Here is an 18,591-nt window from a genome sequence, read left to right on the forward strand (position 1 = left end):
GTCATCAGATTCCTTTCTTTCCAACTCTCTATTGAATAGAACGATCATGCACACAGATTAAAGCAGCAGGCTTCCACTTGTGCATCTATAATTTTTTTCCTTGCATTAAGAAATGATTTATCTGTTTATATTGCACTCACTGTCGCACATGGTTGCTACAAATGCTGTCACTTAGAATGGGGCAAACTACAACTGACCTGCTTGAACAGCTGCCTTTGTTTTAAAACACACTCTGTATTTTTCATTTTAAAAAGCCTGATGTTACAGTATCTGCCGTGTTTTATTTACAACCAAAGAAATGAAACAAACATGCTTTGCTATCTTTTCCGGGACACGTTTTGAAACGCCCGTGATTTCTTTCTGCACGAATTTCGTTTGAAAAGGTCACTTTAATGACAACTAAACCCCCCCACAAGTTTAGCGGCACTCCGAAGGGCAAGTTGAGCAATGGCTTTATTGCTTTTCCCCAACAGAGCCCATGCCGCCCGGAGCTCTATCTTCTCGCTCCCTCCTCGTACCGACAAGCCACAGACAAACTATCCCAGCAGCGAACGCCCCCGCGCCAGAGCCGGGTGCTCGGGGCAGGCACTGGAAAGGCAGCGGAGGGCCGAGCCGGCCCGCGCCCCGCACGGAGGGCTACGCTCCGCACCTCGGGCCGGCTCCCGCCGCCCGCTGACGCACGGGGCTCCCGGGCAGCAGCCGCTGCACGGCGGCTCCCGTAGTCCATGGCAACGGCGGAGCCAATGGCAGCCTCCCGCCGGGCGCTGCCATGGCGATCCCGCTCCTCGCCATGGCGGCACCGCCGGCCGAGAACGCTCTGCTCCCTGCCCGCCGTCCCCCGCCCCACTCCCGCTAGCACCCGACGGACAGGGGCAGCGAGCGCCCGCCAGCGCCGGCGTACTCGCGGCTGAGGGGCGCCGGCCGCCACCGAGGGCGCAGCGCCCCGGGTGCTGCCGCCCGGCCCGCTGTGGGGGCCCTGTGGCGGAGGCAGGGAACAGAGCTCTCCCTGTCAGGAGATCTTCCAGCGGCGCTCCCGCTCTCCGCGGGCCTGACAGCTGTCCCCAGAGAGCAGCCCCTGAACTTTGCGGAGCGGGACCGGCCCGAAGTTGGGAGGTGGGACCGGCACACCCTCTGATAGCAGCCGCCGGCCGGCAAGCACAGGGCTGACCGGCGTCCCGCTGCCCCAGGTGGGACCTATCACCTCCCGCCGCGCCCCAGGTTCCAGGTGCCCGCCGAGGGGCAGCGGCTCCATCCCAGGAGCAGCCCCGGTACCTTCGCCCGCACCGCTCTACCCACCGCCCCCCAGCGGGGCTCTCCGCTACCTGTAAGGGATCCAGTCCGCCTGGTGCCTTGAAGTCATCTCTCCCCGGCGACGCTGCCCGGAGCCGAGGAGGGGAACGCGGCCGCTGCTGCCCGAGACGGAACCCGCCACGACGCGGGCAGCATCCTCCGTCCGGGGCGGGGGCGGACGGTGCGCCGGTTATCCCGGCAGCGGCCGCAGAAACATCCTCCCGGGGAGGGCTCCCAGCGGCGGGCCGGGCTGCATGGGGAGGGGGACGGCCGGGGGCAGCGGGAGGCGGCTCCCAGCCCTTCCTCCCTGCCCGGAGCGGCAGCTGAGTCGGGCACCGGAGCGGGGGAGGGGGGCGCGGGAGGGGGCGGAGGAAGGGCCAGCGGCGGGCAGGGAAAGGCAGGGCAGCAGCGCCGCGTCCCTGCTGCCGCTACCCTCCTGCCCCCCCGCAGCCGCTGCCGCCGCCGCCGCGGCGCTGAGGCATCGCCCGTTCGAGGCGGGCCGGGCCGAGCCGCCCTCCGCTCCGGGTCCGCCTCTGCCCCGTCAGCCGCGCCGCCACTGACTCACGGCCGGCGTCCGCCCCGCCACTGGGCATGTGCGGGGCTCCGCGGCCAGCGACGGACGGGCAGGGCTGGGCTCGGCCGGCTTAACGCGGACGATAACGGCCGGGTGCTGAGACAGGCAGCGGGCAAGCACATTTAGTAGTCTACTGAGGCAGGGCTGAGGTGCGAGGAGAGCTCAGCTTGAGCCTACATTCTCCTCAGTCCAGGCCTGTCGTCAAAATCTGTAAATTTCAGCAATTCGACCCAAAATGGCTGAGGAGCCGCGACCTGTGGTCTGTTAGTAAAAGCTTAACGCGGCTCTAGGGAAACGTTCATGTTCTCCGTGTGCTAACACGGTACCACGCAGTGATGCAGAGCTGCTGGACGCGGCCGCTGCAGCCAACCTGTGGTGGCCCTGACCCCCCATGAGGGCCAGCCTTCTTGGGGAAGCCGCGGTGGGAGGTTAAGGCTGGCTGGGAGCAAAGCACAGGCGTGGCTCTCCGAGGAGCCCAGCTTTTGGCACACGAGTGTGCTGCAAGCCACCATCTGCTCATCCAGGCAGGAGCAGCCCTACTACAGCTCTGCAACCACAGTAGAAGTGAAGCCCATTTACACTACTGACCATATAAATCCCTCCTCCTCTTTGTGTCAGACTATATGTGTGCAGAAACAGTCCTTGTCTTAGTGGGGAAAAAACGTGATGAAACAATGAACTAGCAAGAGAGAAGGATTAGTGAAGAATGTTTGCTTTGACTAATGGCAGTCTGGCCCCTGTTATTACAAAAGCTTTGTTGTAGGCAACATTTGTACTGTGTGTAAAGGAGATACATAAAATACTGCTATGAGTTAGCTGAAGTCACCTTTTTGAAAAGGTACTGGGGAATAAAAAAAAAAATCAGAGTTGAGTGTGCCACCCACTGTACCCCAGAAAGGCTAAGACAGGAGCACCCAGGTGCCAAATACTTGAAGCTTTTGCCATCCTCAAATGGCAATGTAGCTTTTCTGCTCAATGATGTGAACTTATGCAGGGAAAGGGTACAATACAGGTGATCCCATTTCAAGGTATTGCAGAACTAAAAGGATGAATGATTAAGACTGGAAGGTTGCACATCTGAGCAGAGAGACACAAAAGTGTCTTGGAATAGTATAGCAGAACAGTAGGAAAGGAACTTTTGTTCTCCTACTTTTATAGCAGGGGGAAAAAGAAAAGAGAGGGAGACAACATTATGGTATAGCAAATTACAAACAGGTTGAAGGAGATACTTTTTCACACAGTTCACCAAAGAACAGGGCTGGAGCCAGGAAGTCAGCAAGTCAAGAGAGGACGGCACACTTAACAGAAATGTTACCATATTCTTCTCTGTCATAAACATTTCAGATAGTATTTTGTTTTAAAACAAGAAACTGGAATGCAAACATTTTCAAAAAGTCAAGATGAGATCTGTCTTTGAGGAAGAACTATCTCACATCCTTGTGGATAAGGTGTCCATGTGGATGCTGCTGTCTTGACCACCATCAGGCATTGGACTTGACAGACCTCAGTTGCTGTCAGGCACAGTCTGGATCTGTGAAATAATGGACTTCACTACCTGGCAGTGTTATCAGTGTGAGGAGGTAGCTGCAGGAGAGAGATCCTGTCTCCCAGTACCAAGCTGTGTGCTATGTAAGCATGCCCATTATCTGAGGCTTCTATAGAAAAGAAGAAAGATGAACACTAGCAGTTTCATGTCTTCAGAGTCAAAAGCTCTCAAGGCTGATGATTAGAATAGCTGTTTTCAAAAAGCTGGAAATGTAAAGTCTGATGGATAAGCTGATGTACACACATCAAAAAAAAAAATCCCTCTGAACCTATGAGTGTCATACAATATGGAAGTGCTTTACAAGCAAGCCCAAGACCATCTATGTGTTAATAAATCCAAAACACAGAGTGTTCCTAGATGTTCAAAATGGGAGCCTGCCAGGGTGTCCTGGAACATGGGGGTGCACAGAGAATGATGTCCATTCAGGGAGAGCTGATACAGGAGAAGAACAATCAGGAAAATTATATGGGGAGCAGAGAACAGTTATCTGATTTTGTATCTGCTTTTGTAGGGTTTGCTTATGTCTGCAACCTCCTCCTCATTCTCCCCCACTTTGTTTGCTTCCTTTTTGCACTGCCTCACTCTCCAGGTCTGTTTTTTTCTCACTGGCAATGCTCTGCCCCCATTTTTTAAGTAGGTGAGCTGTGCAGTAAGATGAACACCAGCCTTCTGCAGCTGACAGCATTAAGAGCAAGGTTACTGCACATCTCTAGCTCTGAGCAAGGTCCTGACTCACTGGCCTATGGATGTCAACCCTGCAGCACACTCTGATAGGAAAATAGTGCTTTAAAGCACTTTTCAAAGATGGATGTACAAAACAGATGGAAAACACGTGGTGGATGCAAACCTAGCTCCTCCACTGCCAAACGTCTCACTGAGTACCCTCATCCTAGATGTGCAGTGTGCTACCTTTCCAATTATTCCTGGTTTGTCCTCTGTGTAAAATAAGTGTCCTACTAATACATTTCTTGATTGAGATGATGAATAATACAACACAACTGTGTGTGACAGCTGAAAACACCTGCATTTGCAACTGAAAGCCTGCTGGCAATCTGGGTAGAGAGCAAGACATCAAAGCAGAATTCTGTTGAAGGGGAGATGGAAGAACCTAAGCAAGCAGTAAAATAAGAAACAGATAATAAACCCTTTCCTAAATGTACAGATTAATAAATTTGGAAAGCTTAATTTACCCATGATAGAGGAATTAATTTCTTATAATTTAGCCCATAAAATATTAAATCAAGTAATAAATATATATACACTCATTTGAAAAAGTACACACAGTATCTTTTACAGAGAGGTTTTATCTGGGTGTGTTCCTATTGTTCCTCTTGCTAGAGCCACTGTTGCTTCTGCACTAGTGAGCATGGCACTGTGCAGAGCTACCAACAGAAAGGTCAGTGTGTTGTGTGGCTTAGGAGGTTTCTTACTCTTCATACCTGCTGCAGTAGGCTTAGGTTAGGTATTGAATTATATTCATGTCTTATTTCCCTTCTTAGCTGGCCTGAAGGAAGGCTGATTTCAGAAAAAGGAAAAGTATAGTAATGACCACCACAGATTTTCTTACTTGAGGACTCATCCTGGTTTTATGCTGTGGTGTAACATGTCCTAACCAACAGTTCTGACCCATTGAAATGACATCCCAGAGACAGAGTAGGTCTTTACTTTTTTGGGTCCTTCAAAAAGGGCAAAAGCTGACAGTTTGTTGTGTCTGGATCAGCTCAAGCACAGTGCACTTCTATCCAGCATTTTAGATCTTACAATAGCACAAAAAAGACAGATTTGGCACAAACATGTAAGGATTCTGGGCTTTCCTTTATTGGCTTGGACATTTCTAATTTTAAGCTCCATATGACAAAGAATAAGGATGTGTTTGTGCTGGCATAACTGCAGAAGTGGTTGTGTTTAGATTTTTCCATTCCAATAGATCTAAAAATCAAACTATCATATCTGAAGTAAAACCACGCCAGAGAAATCTTACTGACATTCATTACAAACCTGGAGTTCCTGACAAAGTTCATGAACTTCTCTGTATGAAGCTCAGATCAACAGTGAGCGTATCTGGGATATTGTTTGTTTGTTTGTTTGAAAATCAAACTGCAAACTGCAACTAACCAGGACCAGATGCAAGAGCTGAGGTTTTGTATAATGAGCTGAAATTCATCAAGTTCACTGGATTTCTTCCCAAGCAGTGAGTTCTGGAATGTGTTGAAACAAATTCAGAGTAAACTCCAGGGATGATGGTAATGGTGTTAAAACATTCAGAAACCAAACAAGAGGAAATGCTCATAAATGAAACAAAATCAAAGCCCTAAATGGTAACTTTAGCCATAAACACTTTAATTATACAAAACATGAGAGAGAGAATTCTGCTCATTTTTGTGGGCTTTGGATGAGGGACATGCTAAGTTCCTTGCCTTTATGCCTTAAACAGAAAGAAGCCCAGGTTAAAGCTTTTTTCCCCCTAGTAAGTAAAAAATGCATTGCTTTTTATATTCCAATTTCAACTATAACAAGGAAATTTTGTGGTAAAGGTGAACAATTTGGAGATGAAACTCTGAGAAGGACACAGATTGGTACATGAAAGATTTATTGCAGCCTTTACATGGTTGATCCTCTCCATCTCTCCCTGAAAGCTCACTTTTCTGTACTGCATTTCATCTATTCTCATTCCAATAAGTACCTTTCCTTTTCTTTATTGTGAGGCTCTGAAGCATAAATACCAATTTGGTAAGAGACGGAAATAAAATCTGCTCTGCAATAACAGAATAGAGTTCCCTTGCCACCCAGAGGGATTTTTTGCTTTAGTCACTTCAGTTTGAACTCGCCTAGCTCCACTGAGATTCTGTCTAATATCAGATATTTTACAATTAATATCAGGCTGACAACCACATCTACATATTCCTACAAAATAAGTAAGTATGAGAACTATTCAGGAGTGGAAGTTGTTAAGCCCACTTTGCCAGTACCAGAAATCAAATCTTCTGTGCTATTGTCCAGGTGTTTGCCACTGGTGGCCTGCTTTCTATGTCTGCCAAATAAGTTTTCAGTCCAGTCTGACAGCAGATCCTGTAACAACACTTGCCTCTCTCTCCAGATCTTCCGCTGGATATATCCAATGCTCTAATTCTCCACTAGAAGTAACAAACCCTGTTACTAAGGTGAAAACAAAGTCTCTCACATGGAGACAGACTAACCTACATGACTGCTGTATATAAAGTCATTGAAACTTGAGTAAGAAACCAGTATAATAACCAGAGCTCCTGTTATCTTTGGAATTGCTGTCCCATTGAGCACTTATCTAAATCCAGTGGGACTGCTAGAAGTGGATTCTGCTATATATTTCCTTCAGACTTTTTACTGCCCTCTAACATTATTCTTACATCTTAATACCTAAAATGATTGTTCATGAAGGATGAATCTTCCTCTGATAGTCCTAAAGTACAAAAGTGGATAATCCTATCCCATTTCAGCATGCCATTTCACATAGGTTTTGCTTTTAAAGGTTTCCTTTCCCTTTGAAGGTTATTATTAAACCAAATTTCACAGCGTAATTTTGCTCTCATCTCTTGCACTGAAGCTTTTTGAACTGTTCTGAACCATTCACACTATTTATATGTCACTCAAGGCAGTTAGAACACCAAATAAAAAAAAAGATATATTTTTAAAGACTTTCTCATCCAAAGTAGATGTCTCTCTTCTATAAGACAGGTATAGACAGAAGACCTGGAGGTGTCCTTTCAGGACATAAGCAGGCCCTTCCAACTCAACACTGGGAGAGCCACACTGAAATTCTCACAAGCTGCTAGCGAACAATAGCATTCCTTAGCCTACTAAAAGAATAACCCCATACTGCTTCTTCACATTAAATAGTCTTTCCTTTGCAGCATGGTGAGTAGGCAAGTGTTCTTAATACTGCAAAATCTCAGGATTAATGTGACGCTAAGCACATGCTTCATAACTGTTCTGCAAAAGGCAGAACACAGATAGATGTTACCTCCAGTAATGTATAGCAAAAAAATTCCACTGAAATTATAGCTCTAAAACTGCCTGCCCCAGCTGAGGATATAGTTTTAAATGTTCATGCTTAGCTACTGGGGAGCTAAAAAAACCCGATGCAAAATGATGTCTCATCTCAGAGATGTTTCCAACTCACAGATGTTTGAAACTCAGACGTGACTTATCTGCCCTTAAAAGCTGTTAACTTCACCTGACAATGAGCCAGAAAATTGAAATGCTCCCAGCAGAACTTGTAAGTAGAACCAGAAATGCTTTGCCATAGGTGCTCATTTGGAACATCATGGTAATGACCTTTTCATTTTTTACCCTTTAGATTTCTGCTTCCATCAAACATCATTGCTCAAGGAATTCAGCTTATTTGTAAAAAGAAGGGGAAAAAAAGAAAGTCAGTCACAGCTTTTGAAGGAATTAACATGAAAGAATTAATGTTCCGTTACACTTTAGCACAGTTGCAATCAAATTCAAATGAGGTTGAGTTCACTGTACAAGGGAAAAAATAAAATATTTGAATGGTTTTGTTTGGTGTCAAACTGCTAGAAAAATAGGAAACTTGCTTTAGCATAGCTGAGCACTTTTATCACTAGGTCTACACTTTGAAGAGTCTTTAGGTAGTAGTTAAGATTAAATAGTTGTTTTTTTTCATTTGCTTGCTCCAAAATGCTCCAGCTAGTAAAACTTTTCAAAAAGAGCAGGAATAAGTATTTAAATTGTTGGGTTTCTGTGCTTTCCAAAAGAATGGGTTAAATATATTTGAGCTTGCAATTGAAACACCTGATTTTCCTTTCAAATTTATGCAGCTCATTATCTTGACTTACTGCAATCATCTGCACTTCTGGCCAATATATGACACTATTTGTAATGTGACTGCTTTACATCATCTTTCTAATGCAATAAAATGCCGCATTCACATTAGGGATGATAAACTGAAGCAAGAGCTAGACTGTTTAGTTTGCCTAGAGCTACATAGAAAGTCTCTGGATAAGCTGGGAATTGATCAGTTGATCTTCGCTGAAACATCCATCTACAGTGCATATAAATTGTATTTTGGGCATCGTGTGCCAAGCGCTTTCTGAGTCCTCCCTATTTGCCAGTACAGTACAAGGACAGGATGAGAGTGCATTGCTTACTCAGTGCTTCCCTGAATTACAGTCTAATACAACTGGTAATAATTTCACATATACAGATATACTAAATTAACTGAAGCAGCTGGCTGGGGATTTCTGTTCACAAGAGCTATTAATGTTATTGATTTCACCACACCATGTTTTCACTTTACCTCCATAAAGGACTGAACCTGTATCCTAATAGTCCAGCATAAGCTAAATGTGAGACACTGTGTTCAATAACCTAGTCCAGCATAAAGAGACCTTTCTTTGTTATGTTTTAGAGTATTCTTTTTAAATGTTTCAGTTCACTGTTGACCAGGTTCTCAGTGACTTGGCTATCAGACACTTGCTAAGCAGCTCCTAGCTTCCACTGAAGAATGCTAGGACAGTTTCTTTTTGACTGGTGAAGAAGCTCCCTGTGCAACCATCTGGGCACTCCTGCCTACAGCGTTTGAGTCTCTGTGGGCTCATCATGCAGCCCCTGTGCAGCCCAGAGACCACCTCCAGCACACCTTCCCACCACTACTTCACTCCCTTCCTTGGCAGAACTCTCCTGCATTCACTTGCTGAGGGGCCCCAGGCACTCCAAATGATCCTGTCTGGCTGCACATTTGCCAGCCCGTCCAAAAGACAACACCTGAAGGGTCTGTCACGAAGCAGGCAAAGTCCTGCCACCTCAGAGGGGAGGGCAACTGCACCAGCCCAGACCCTGCTGTGCTGCAGCCCTGAGCACACCACTTTTCCTTCAGAGGGGGAGAACTCAATGCTGAATTATGAACAGTTCTTCTGTGAGAACTCTATCAGCTGCATGAGGGGCATGAGACAGCTCAAGACATCAGTCTATTACTGCCTTGCTGGTGGTACCACTCATCATTTCCATTTCTGCATGGATGGTATAGCAATGTCACAGTTAACCTTTCATCCTTACACAGATCTGCCTCATTTTCTTGAATTTAAAGAATCTGTTAAGATTCTCCAGGAAAGATCAAGGTTCGGGTCTTCAGGAAGGGATTTTTACTGCCTCTGCAGTATTGCCCAACCTGCCTCTGGACAGCAGCACAGTTAATCTCTCAGGGACAGCACACTTTGACTGGAAGATAAGAAGGAAACCTGAAACAGGGAAGAAGTAGAAAAGAGCAGGGCGGGGGGGGGGGGGGGGGGGGGGGGGGGGGGGCAAGAACATTACAAAATGGGAGTGGAGATGAAAACAGAATACCTGATTTTCTGCATTCACTCCAAGCCTGCACTGATAGCACTTTTCCAGAGAATATGATTGTGTTTAGGTGTGTTCCATTTATGTGTAATACACACACCTGTTGCACCTCTAGTAGCCATAAAGAGGCAATTGTGCATGCTGCTACACCTGCTGTGTGACTCTGCTCCCTGTCATGGAGTCTGAACCATTACAACGCCCTTGAGAATCCACTCTGCAAAAAGCTCTGCCTCTTCTTCAGGAACTGCTGAGCAGCTTCCTCACTCTGACATTTGCTATTTATTGATCCTTGTCTACACTGTCTTCCTTCACATTAAGAGGGTAGTAATGTAACAATCCATTTACAACCGGTGCTGTATTGTACTGTAGTATGAGAGAGCTGTGTTGAGATGCACTGACTCAAAGACCTAGTGAAATTCTCTTCTGGACCTTTTGGCATGTTTTCCAGTTTAAATCTCAAGCAGACCCTTCCTTTATACAGAAATGTCAAAGCAAAACCAAGACTCAAAGAAGGAACTTAAGCCAAGGAGAAGCAGAAAAAAAGCATACCCAGTTCAGAAAACATTGAAAAATGGATGTAGCAAAGGAAATGTGAAAAAGGAGAGAACAAGTTACAGAGCTAAAAATACATGAAAAAATAAACCCAGAGAACAGGAGATTCAGGTCTACAAGCAGAGATCAGAGATGGGGTTAATAGACTAAATACAGCCAGAGAAACTGCAGGCAAAAGGTTTATATATCAGCAGGCTGGGGAAAAAGAAAACAAAACCAAATGCAAGCAACCCTGCAACAATGAAAACCCTCCAAAGCCACCACATATTGTAGCAGGATGTGGAGTAAGTCTGTCAATTAGAAATGAGTCACAGATGAAACACATGAAGGTATGCAGCACCTGAAGTGCTACACAAGCAGATGGTAGGTATTGATACTTCCTTTCTATTTGCTAACTCCTTACCACTTGACGGCAATGAGGTTTGTTGCACAAAGCATGCCAGCCGTACAGCAAATGAGCAGCACTTGAAAGGAAACATATTGCACAGCCTTTTTTCTGAATGGCAAATTTGACTTCAAATCCTCTTGTAAAAACAAAAGGGCCTGTAGAAAAAATATATTGTGGTGCTAACTTCTGTTGAAAGTACCCAGCCTCACAGAACACTCTTCTTGGAGGTTATGTTTCCCTGCTGTGCAAACAGCAGGGTAAGAGTTCTTCGTTTTTTCTTACACTTTGTGTGCAGACACTTCAACAAACCTAAACTACTACTACTACTTGTTACTATTATTATTGATAATATTATTAATATTATTCTTATATTATACTGAGGCAAGATATTTTAGGGTAGGCAGTGGCTCAGATGCAAACTGTGTTGTGTAAGGAAACAACTGACAATAAACATTTCCAGAAGTCCACTGGAATTGGTGGAAGTATAGATAGAATAGAATAGAATAGAATAGAATAGAATAGAATAGAATAGAATAGAATAGAATAGAATAGAATAGAATAGAATAGAATAGAATAGAATTAACCAGGTTGGAAAAGACCTTTAACATCATCAAGTCCAACCTATCATCCAACACCATCTAATCAACTAAACCATGGCACCAAGCACCCCATCCAGTCTCTTCCTAAACACCTCCAGCGATGGTAACTCCACCATCTCCCCGGGCAGCCCATTCCAATGGCCAGTCACTCTTTCTATAAAGAACTTCTTCCTAACATCCAGCCTAAACCTCCCCTGGTGCAGCTTGAGACTGTGTCCTCTTGTTCTGGTGCTGGCCACCCGGAAGGAGAGACCAACCCCCACCTGGCTGCAACCTCCCTTCAGATAGTTGTAGACAGCAATAAGGTCTGCCCTGAGCCTCTTCTTCTCCAGGCTAAACAACCCCAGCTCCCTCAGCCTCTCCTCATAGAGCTTGTGTTCCAAACCCCTCACCATTTATTGTATGGTCAGCCTAATCTGACCAGGAATGGAGAGCACAGTTATACCAGCCAGCCTCAAGAAATATTATATCATGCTCTCCTAATGTCAGTATGTGTCAGGTTTCTTTGACACAATTTTTGATTAATTGTAATTTAATCTAACTCTGGATATTTAGAGAAAATTGTTCATTAATTCCAATTTTATGAAAAATCAGTGAATGTGATTTCTCTTCAAAAGGAAACCTTTCACTGAACTGTAAGTCAAATGAATACTGGAAAATGTTCAGGTTTTCATACTGGCATCCTGCTTAACAAAACTTCACTGGAGGGGCCTCTGTGCATATTGTCCCTAATCTGAGATGAGTCTACTTTCTTTCTTCAGTATAGCAGTTGTTAAAAATATCAAGCAGTATGAGCAGTCCTGCCTGCTTATGTGACACCGACACATATTGTCCAAACATAAAATGGAGACTCTGGTCTCTTTTAACACCTACCAGTCAATGATTTGTGTCACTGCCTATAAATTATGTGCTTTGCACAACATGACATCAAATTAATTCTGTGCAGATGCAAAGGGAGATGTGTTTCTGCATCTCAAGAGCAGAATTGATTAAATAGATTTATCTTGAGAAACATTAAGTTTTCAGCATCATAAATTTATTTCCAGAGATGCTCAGGTTATGTTTCTTATCTTGTGATCAGCTGCAATTCCTGAAACAATTTACTACCCCTTTATATAAAAGAAAATATTTATGGATGAAGGTAGTGTTATGAACACCTGTAGCACCTGAAGAACAATAGAACTCCAATCATCAGAGCAAGGCATCAAAACGGGCAGCAAATTAGGAAACAACAATTTAACAAGAGCATGTAACACTGAGTTTCAGCTGACTGAGGTTCTCAGTCTGGGGCCCAATTACCTGATTTTGATGTCACTTCACCATTAGGTCTCTCTTTCCTTTATAGTGTAACATGCCACGTAGCAAAAGTGTGGTATAGCACAGCCCCCAGATATATCTGTCTGCCCTAGCAGTGCCATTATGTGGATGAGGAGCACTGCCAAAATAAACACAAATAACAAACTGGGGGGGGGGGTGTGGGGGGTGTGGGGTGTGAATCTAAATCAGTTGACACTAAACTGAACTTGTAAGCCATCATAATATAGGTTGGACTCGATGATCTGAAAGTTCTTTTCCGGCCTGTTCTACTCTACTCTACTCTACTCTAGTAAGCTAAAATGTGTAGGATTTTTAAGAAGGCTAGGTCACTAAAGTGCCTACTGACCACTCAGTCTCAAGGTACTAAACATACTGTTTCCCACTACAGGAATATTTCTCAGTCCTCATGAGCAGGAGAAATTTATCTCACTGCCTTATAACAAGCATCTTCATCAGAGTGCTTGAAGAAAACAGCACAGAGGTGTAATCCAAAATTTTATGCTCTAAACGAGAGTCAGTTAAATCAACTTACAACAGACTGCTCTGCAGTGAAAGAATGAAAATTCCTTCGTTAAACCAAAGGGAATGCAGTGGTTTTAATCATATCCCTAAAGAACAGCCAGGCTGCTGACTTATGTAGTTTACCAGCACTGGAAACATCAGAGTTCAGAAGTTATTCCAGAACATACCCAGTTCGAAGTGGCAACTTCTGTTAAAAGCTTTGCAAAATTCCAGCAGCAGCTGCTGAGCACATTGGACTGAAGACAAGCTAGGGTTCAGACTCCTTCCATACTTCATTTCAGAGACCTACACACAGAAATTTCCTCCAGGCAGGAAATTAATGTATGCAGTGCACACAAATTACAGTTTATGTGCATCAAAATAATACAGAAAACTAAGATGGAGAGATAAATGCTACAGAGTTGAAAATTGGTTTTACTGACACCACTTCTGATAATCTTTAACTTTGTTAAGTCATCTTAAGAGAAGCACAATCCCCTCCTGTTCTGTTATATAAAGGTACATGGAAGCTATATGACTCCCCAATTCCTTACATTTCTCCAGAAGAAAAAAATGGTACTTCAGCCTTATCTCTGCCATGAGAAAAAGGTGTCCTTAATTGTATCCAAAAAAATGGAAGAGGGGGAAAAAAATGTTCCATTTGGAAAAATGTTTCTTAAACTAAATGTCTGAGGAGGATACCTGAAGAAAGATGTGCCAGCCTGAATTTGTGAGGAGCTGTCTTGCCTGTTCAGTTGGCAGTCTCAATTTTGCCTACTGCCTTCCTTATTGCAAGATATCTGTCATTGGCCAAGACACTGTCAAAGGTTTATCAGGAGATACACAGGGACAAGAACTAAATGAACTCTTGTAAACTGTATTTGCATCAGCAGATAACAATTCCATGTGGCTACCACCCAACCTCCGTCATCCTGTCATCCAGAGCTACTGCCATGTACTTTCATTCAGTCCATTCTCATCTTGCACTTCAAACTGATTTATTTTTCTACCAAGTATTTCCCTATTGTACATGCACATGGAAGGAGAGTGGACTGACTTTTGAACAAGCTGAGATGTTCCAGGGCAAGATCATCATTTATTTATTGGTTTAAGTCTGAAGAGCTTCATCTGAACTAATAACTCTCCTAAGTTCATTCTGTGTGTGATTTACTCTGGCAGACAAATTAGTAACTGTAACAAGATGGATAGAGAAGCCAAAATCTTTTCTATTTCAGTTCCAAGGGAACATAGCTTCTGCATGGCAGCAAAACATAGAATAAGAGAATAAAAGTTCAAAGCTAAATAATTGAAAACTTGGTTGGGTAAAATCATCTCTTTTGCTAACCAACCCTGTGTGTTTTATGAAAAATACAGAGCTGGGCTCAGTTCCTGGATGAAACCTATAATTATTTTATAAAGACATGTAGTAATTGAGGATGATTCAGAGATAGCTGGAGAAATAGCAGCTGTATCAATCTTCAGGGAAACAGTTCACAGAACTGTATTTTTAAAGACTCCTCAAGGGCAACTGCTAGCTATAGTCCATCTGTTCATAAAAATCAAAATGAGGAAAAAAATCAATTATGATTTAAATTTAAATCAGATTTCAAGCCCAAAGCTTTCCAATTTCTTTGTCTAGGATTGCCAGCACACAGGCTCTAGATTTAAGACCTGCATGATGTATTTGAAAGAATGGCTGGCAGGTCACACTGTTACATGTTCTCTCCTTTAGGCCAACTTTGTGAACATTAGTGATTTTTCTCCCCTTTTACTCCCAGCCATAATGATATCTTAAGCTTTAGTTTCCATAGCCTGACCAGCATAGCAGCCCATACACAGTCTTTCTTTCTTCAGATCCCTCCAGGAAGATGGTTTGCCCCACTGCCCCTCTGCCAAGGCAGGCTCCTACCCCTCAGGGAGACCAAGCACTGGCTCTCTGGATGTTGCCTCTGTCCCTTCACATTTCAGGAGCAGAGGGCCCTGAAAATCAAGTTCCACATTGCTAGCTCAGATCAACAAACTGTAGGAAGAAGTTGGATGGAAAGATAATGACAGAAGTGAAACAGAGGTCACATCAAATATAATTTTGCTAATGAAGAGATCAGTTCAACATCTCTCAGATCATAAGACACTGTGCATAGATATTAGTAGGAAGCAGAACTCATGAAGACAAATTGCTGGGTATTCTCACATTCAGGGGATGCAACTTGGGAATTAATAGAATTGAATTTGCTGTGGCAGCATAAACATCAAATTACATTTTTGCTGGGAGAACTGCAATTCTAAGAACTAATGCCATAGCTAGACCTGTTCAGTGGGTTTAATTGCATTACCATTGAAAGGCCAGGTACTTGTCCTTTTGTGAGATCAGCTTCATGTTAGTAATCTGCAGAGAAAACTCTGCATTCAGATGGATTTATCAACATTGTCTACGTTATTTGAAATATATACTGTAAACCCTGTGGAAGCAGGGAAAATACTGCATGTGACAATAAAACTGCAAATCAAACTCCAAATTTCCATGGGGACTAGCAGATCTTCACTGAGCTGGAGTGAGCAATGGAGATTTACATCAGCTGAGAGCTTGGTCCATTATTTCTGTAATACTATGTAAATCATCGTAAACTGTGACAGATGCAGTATTAATGATGAGCTGCTGAGAGTTAGCCAGGGTCTCCCTCAAGCCTTGCTCCTTCCATCAGTGCTATACATAACACTTCTGGAATAAACTGCTCCTTCATTCCATAACCATCAAATTTTATATTTTGCCTCTCCTTGAAGTAATGGATTTTTGGTGGGGACAAACTTTATAGTCAGGTCTTTGCTGGCCCTGGCCTAGAGTTCATTTTGAGAGTATAGCCTTCCTCTGCTTCAGAGGACATGTGAAATTAGTGTGAGAGTCAGGTAATCTGATGGGCACACAAGTTCCCTCTCACTGAGCCTGGAGGGTGAACAAGCTGATACTAGATGAAGATGAAGGGGAAATCCAGAATAATGAAGAAGGTAACTCCCAGAACCAACTTTCCTATCCTTTGCCCTGCAGGCAGCTGGAAGGGTGTGCAGAGAACAGAACCGTGCTTTCACACGCTCCAGCAAGACAGGAGCACTGCCACAGTACTGCTGAAGAGAGGATGGAGGCCTCTCTGTGCAGGAACAAACAGCACCTGCTTTTGCAAGGAGCCACTCTTCAAGCAGGCACTGACCCCCTTAGGAAGTGAAAAAAAGAAAATCACACTAACTGTTCCTCAGTGCTTTGAAGTAGCCTTGCAGCACACCCCCTCAGACACAGGGAACTTCTCTCCTTCTCCCACTGCTCTCCGTGAAGTCAGACAAGGCATTCAGAAGCCATGTGGTGAAGCCATCCTTTGAGGCAGGACCTGAAACTTTCCATACAATTTTAGAAAGGCATGTGAGGGAAGCAAGAAAATATTTAGCCTGCTTTCCAGCCTCTTGAGGCAGAAACCCATGCTATCTCACTGCTGTGCTTAGCCACAGTCTTTTCAAGACCTTGGGACCTGAGGTGCCTGATTGTTCTATCACACAGAAGTGACATCCTTTTCCAGAGGAGTTTGGGAGGCCCTGTGAAAATGGTATCTGCACTGAGGATGCCATGCATCCAGAAAATATGCCATGCTGCTCCAATGCTGCTGCAGCAGTGGCTTTAAAAGAATCATACTTTTCCCATATAAACTGGGGCTATTTTGAGCCTCCTCTTCGATCTTTATCTGTAGGATTCCAGTTTTCACATTTTCTCTACAACAGGCAGTGCTGGAAGTATTTCCGAATAGAATAGAATAGAATAGAATAGAATAGAATACACCAGACCAGACCAGACCAGACCAGTTTGTAAAAGACCTTTGAGATCATCTAGTCTAACCTATCATCCAACACTATCTAATCAACTAAACCATGCAACCAAGCACCCCTCCTCCTAAATGCCTCCAGTGATAGTGTCTCCCCCACCTCCCTGGGCAGCCCATTCCAATGGCCAATGACTCTTTTCTATGAAGAACTTCTTCCTAACATCCAACCTAAACCTCCCCTGGTGCAGCTTGAGACTGTGTCCTCTTGTTCTGGTGCTGGTTGCCTGGGAGAAGAGATCAGCCCCCACCTGGCTACAACCTTCTTCAGGTAGTTGTAGACAGCAATAAGGTCTCCTCTGAGCCTCCTCTTGTCCAGGCTAAGCAACCCCAGCTCCCTCAGCCTCTCCTCATAGGATAGGTTTAAGAAATTGCAAGTACTGAGATTTCAGTCTGCATCTCACAAGAGTCTCAAAGTGCTGCAAAAGTAAGGAGTAATGTTGAGCAGACACTTAAGAGGTCCAGCTGGTTTCAGAGGAAGCACTCATCATGCAGTGGTGACTGTGTGCACAGGTCGCTATTGGGCAGTACCCATTGTAGTCACATGTGCAACTTCAGCATATTAATTCTGTTGTAGAGACAGTACTGGTATGGTCTCGAGTCATTTACTGTCACTAAATAATTACATTTTTCCACAAATATACTTCTGATTAATAATTTTTCTCCATAAGAGTGGAAAGTGGATCAGACCACAAACCATCAATAGAGCAACTTCTCCCAGTACTTTGCATTTCTTGTGAGATGAAATAGAAAAATTAGCTAGCTTTTTCTCAGCTACAGTATTCATCATTTGGATGAAAGTGTCATTTAGATCCACAACATTCTCCATTCTCATAGTTAATGTGAAAAAGCAAATTGAAATTAAACCAGTTTTTCGAGCTACTTGTTATGAGAAGTGTTGGCACTCGAGCTCAAAGATGCTGACTCAACAGCACTTTCATAGATGAGAATTTCTTTGAGTAAATGGAGAAAAATAGGGAACAAGAAAGAAAAACAAAACAAAGCAGCAAACAACCTATATCATAGGGCCAAATCTTGGCCCACCACAAAGCTGTTCTAGGAAAACACTGGTGATGAAGAGTTGCTAGAGAAGCACCTTACAGTTGCCAGAACGACATTACCTCAGACCGACACCAGTGCCAAGTATCTGAGGGTCGTTTATCAAAGGCTGAGTCACCTATTCAGACCCAGGCATGTGTGGCCTGTTTGGCAAAAGGCTGCATTTGCTGTCAACTCCAGGGTCTGCAAGTTGTACAAAGCTACGCCAAAGACTGAACAGGCCCAGAAAGCTCCCTGCTGTTTCTTGCAAGGTGAAGGACTTTTGCTGTAATAGGCAAGCAGATCCTGTAACAGCTATACCTAAGCTCCTCGAAATTTACATGCTGTCTTTCTCCTCCAACACAAACTAAGTGCCTCAGAGAAACAAAGCCTCTCCTAGGAATGGTTTCCTCAGAGGACAGTAGCATTGCTAGAAATTGTTGCTTGTGTGACTTGACCCACAAAGAACCTAAATAGTTGCAGATGGAGCAGACTTTGCGTTTTCATTTGATTTCTCTTACAAATTTGTGAGGGAAATATTAATAGCACACTAATGGTAGCAATTACTATAATGAATGTACCAGCTG

General features: G+C 44.0%; 1 protein-coding gene across 7 annotated transcripts in view; it reads right to left on the minus strand.

The window, feature by feature from the left end:
* TUB (TUB bipartite transcription factor) overlaps window positions 1-18,591 on the minus strand; it is a 131,549-nt gene that overhangs the window by 64,344 nt on the left and 48,614 nt on the right. Inside the window, exon 1 of one of the 7 annotated variants that reach the window (XM_054171917.1) lies at window positions 1,323-1,858. The exons of the other annotated variants lie outside the window; for them this stretch is intronic. Within the exon in view, the coding sequence (XP_054027892.1) occupies window positions 1,323-1,360 (38 nt within the window). The 5' untranslated portion in view covers window positions 1,361-1,858. Of the gene's footprint in view, window positions 1-1,322; window positions 1,859-18,591 lie in introns of those variants that run through there. 7 annotated transcript variants of the gene reach the window in all.

This window comes from Dryobates pubescens, chromosome 22 (assembly GCF_014839835.1).
Source record: "Dryobates pubescens isolate bDryPub1 chromosome 22, bDryPub1.pri, whole genome shotgun sequence".
In the NCBI taxonomy this organism is placed as follows: Eukaryota; Metazoa; Chordata; class Aves; order Piciformes; family Picidae; genus Dryobates; species Dryobates pubescens.